We start from the raw sequence: 3,622 nt of genomic DNA, 5'->3' as shown, positions 1-3,622 counted from the left end.
TTTGAAAAATCAGATGTTTTGCGCGAAGTGACAGTAGTACCCACCTCAACGCTTCGCTTATGAGGCGTGCAATACCGTACTTTACTTTTAATAAAACGAGATTGAAATAACCATCTTAGCTGATCCTAAGTTTTTAGAGTTGCATATAATAATTATTATAGTTTTCATGAAACACAAAAATAAATACAAACAATGCTACAATAAGGTAATGCTAATAATAACATAACGATATGAAGTAGCACTTTATTGAACAAAAAAAATTAAAAGCAATTTTCACTATCACACTCCTGACTCCACTCTCAGCATTAATCCATATGACTTTTGAATTCATAATCATGACCCTAGTTGTCAGCTACCATAACCCCTCCGTCGTTGTTATCAGCTACCATGACCCCCCCGTCGCTGCTATCAGCTACCATGACGCCTCCACCGTAATTGTTGTCAGAAACCATGACCCCTCCGTTGTTGTTATCAGCTACCATAACCCCTCCGTCGTTGCTGTCAGCAACCATGACCCCTCCACCGTTGCTGTCAGCTACCATGACCCCTCCACCGCCATCGCCACCGGCTACTTGAATCGCGTCCTGAAATGTTAAGATTGTTGAAAAGTAGAAAAATACTAGTATGGCCTTTTTCTTAGCATTAATATAATATTGCCACTGCTGAAGAAATTCTATCACACATACAGTAAAATTTTGTCGTAGGTAACTACAATGTTTTATAAAAAAATAATAAAAATATAGCCACAATGATCGATATATTATAAGACACAATTAAAAAAATATGTAGCTTTCCAAAGATAATATAATACCTACTTTTTTTGAATTGTCAATAAATCCTAATAAAATATGTTTAGTTTAATCGTAAAACAAAAATTCTAAATTTTATTTTTTCAATAGATTTTCAACATGACTCGCTCATGCCTAGCTACTATAGTTATTATTCTGTGCTTATGCTTACAAAAGCGTTCTGTAATCTTCGACGCGTCAAGTAAATAAATAAAATGTTTTAAATACACATCTACCTCTGATTTTCTTAAATAAATTACCTATTTCTCAATAAAAATTGTACTTACATCAGAATCAACAACATAAACACCACTCATATTTAATTAATTTTGTTTCTCACACAATACTGACGGCTATGACATACTTTTCATAAACTAGCCTATCGGTAAGATAAGATTACTGTCCATGTGTTTGTAATCGTTTCCGTGATTTTTAGATAATAATAAAAAAAAACATGTATTGCATTAATATACCGAGCACGCTGTTCTGCCAAGACTACCTTGTCAGTTATGGATATAATAATCGGTCAAATGCGAGTCGAAATCACGACGTTACGGGTTCTGTAAAAATATTGTAGAATAATATAAAAATCAACTGCAAAAAAATCAAATAAATGACCGTGCCAACCGTTGCTTAACCTCGATCTTTTTTTTCTTAAAGCAGAATTAGAAAATCTTTAACAAAATTTGAATATTATAGTCTTGTGACTCATGGATGGATAGATTGACAAACGGACAGCGAAGTCTCAAGTCTCAGTATTGGAACTACTAGGATCCTATTTTACCCTTTGTGTACGAAACTCTAAAAATCAAATCAACAATAATAAAATCGATCAAATGCTTTCGGAGAAATTTGATATCAAATGCGAATATTTTATATATGTACCTACATTCTACGTTGTTGATAATATAGAGGTACTATCGAATTTTTAGAAAATAATTTCCGATAGATAATTAGATAACATCATACACACGTCAATTATATTCGTTTAGCTAGCTAATGCCCGCAGCTTCGCTTGCGTGGAAAAGATAAATGTTCACGGTACATAGTCCCCTATTTTATCCCCTTGGTGGTAGAATTGTCCACTACGTTCTAACATCTACCTGCATGCAAAATTTCAGCCCGACGCGTTCCGTCCAGTGGTTTAGGCTGTGCGTTTATAGATCACTAATCACTATGTCAGCCAGCCTTTGAGTTTTATATATTGAGATTTCATTCGATTTTGATTTAACACTGTCCCAAGTTATTGTAAAACTTTATTTATTATCTCATAGATTATGATTCAAAAATCATTATTAAAAAGATGTAATAATGAAAAGAACAAAATAGCAAAACCCGCGTTCCCGTACATTGCTATGAAGATACGACAGGCGTTATTATTTTAAACATGTTCATCTTGCATAGTCTAAATTATTGATGAAATGGATTATCATTTTCATTTCATTTAGTACTCATATTAAGAGAAAGGGCAAGGTAGCATTTGCCTCCTCAAAACTATATACCTAACACGTCTTATTATGTTCAACTTAGTTAGGTTGACCGCCTCCTTGGTACAGTGGTTGACGCGTGAGCGTAGAACCGGGGGGTACTGAGTTCGATTCCCGGTGGAGACGAAGAAAAAAAAATATGTCTCGGTCTGGCAGGACACAGAAGGCTGATCACCTACTTGTCCCTAAAGAAATGAAGATGTATGAATAATGCATCTGCCCCTTACCCCACTAGGGGACACGGGACTTCACTTTATTATGTTCAAGGGTTCGCTTAAATTCCAAAATATTTAAAATTAAATAGTTTTTAGTTAGTCTATGTCAAAAGAGATATAATTTATAAGTTTATATAATTTTGTTATCTTTCTTTCAAAGTATTACGTACAAATAATTCGATTTGTTAATAATCGACGTATTATGTAGTTTATGTTACATTATAATTATTATCCATTCAAATAATTATTTATTTATTGTAATATATTATTATGTATTCGCATATTAATACTTTATCGTATTCGTGCATGCGTTACTAATCTTGTTCTGATGTAGGACAATGAATTAGACTTGTAAAAACAATAAGTACTTACCTAACTAATATTTTGTTTGTTGTCCGTACAAAGTATATAATATGTATGAGAAAACTATCAAAACAATTAGCTTTTTATTCCCTTTTTGGCAAGTCTATGTCCATAAAAATGGTCTTCACAATCTCATTAATTCTGAAACAAGCATTTTAAATGTTTAAAAGGATGTGTTTAGTTTCACTTCTGACACGTGTGCTCGGCACACACTCTTTTTTTTCGATGTGTTATCATGTAAATTATAATCAAATTACTTAACTTGTCAAACCTCTCATTCGAAGTCGGTTAACTCAAGCACTGTCATTGTGGAATGCAGTCGCGTTGGTAAAATTGACTTTTAAGGAAATGCATATAAATATTAATGTGTTTACTTTATGCGTCGATATTAACTTTCACTTTGATGCGTTCGATTTTAACTGGCCTTTTCCGTTGAATATGAAATGAAAATTATATTTTGTTTTTAACAAACTGGATCGGCAATAGGCATATATTATGTACCAGATAGGCATATTATGCCTATTATCTATGGAGGTTTATATTTCTGGAGAATGAAGTGTAAACTCTTTGGTCTATAGGCTAAAGCTCACGTGTATTGATTATGCGGGCTACTCACATACCTGCAGCAGGGAAAATATTGGAATTGAACCCTTAACTGGCTCCTTAGACCGGCTACTTACCAACCCGCAGCAGGGAAAATTTTGGAATTGCAATTTGCACTCTTAATTGGCGCCTTAATTGTGATGTGTATAGATGAGCAGGGGCAATT

The 3,622-nt window shown here is 33.6% G+C and overlaps 1 protein-coding gene across 2 annotated transcripts; it reads right to left on the bottom strand.

Annotated features, from left to right (window-relative positions):
- Positions 1–228: 228 nt before the first annotated feature.
- On the bottom strand, positions 229–1,953 carry LOC149896145 (uncharacterized). 2 transcript variants are annotated; one of them, XM_090118078.1, is made up of 2 exons: positions 1,892–1,953; positions 229–584 (listed from the first exon to the last, which is right to left on the bottom strand). In XM_090118078.1, exons 1-2 carry the CDS (start codon positions 1,895–1,897, stop codon positions 342–344), a joined length of 249 nt encoding a protein of 82 aa, XP_089974204.1. In that variant the 5' UTR covers positions 1,898–1,953; the 3' UTR covers positions 229–341. The 2 variants fall into 2 exon arrangements, with proteins under 2 accessions (XP_089974204.1, XP_089974203.1); XM_090118077.1 differs by lacking the exon at positions 1,892–1,953 and adding an exon at positions 1,076–1,240.
- Between the last annotated feature and the right edge of the window lie 1,669 nt (positions 1,954–3,622).

This window comes from Colias eurytheme, chromosome 29, assembly GCF_061535395.1.
Source record: "Colias eurytheme isolate Ceu_HAF_F1 chromosome 29, ilColEury1 Martin Lab GWU primary, whole genome shotgun sequence".
In the NCBI taxonomy this organism is placed as follows: Eukaryota; Metazoa; Arthropoda; class Insecta; order Lepidoptera; family Pieridae; genus Colias; species Colias eurytheme.
Note: the sequence above shows the minus strand (reverse complement) of the source record. Positions and strands in the feature narration are given on the sequence as shown.

Coding starts and splice junctions, on each gene's coding strand:
- LOC149896145 (XM_090118077.1), bottom strand. CDS start 1,105: ATGAGTGGTGTTTATGTTGTTGATTCTGAT. Junction 585..1,075: donor TTTATGTTGTTGATTCTGAT/GTAAGTACAATT, acceptor TTAACATTTCAG/GACGCGATTCAAGTAGCCGG.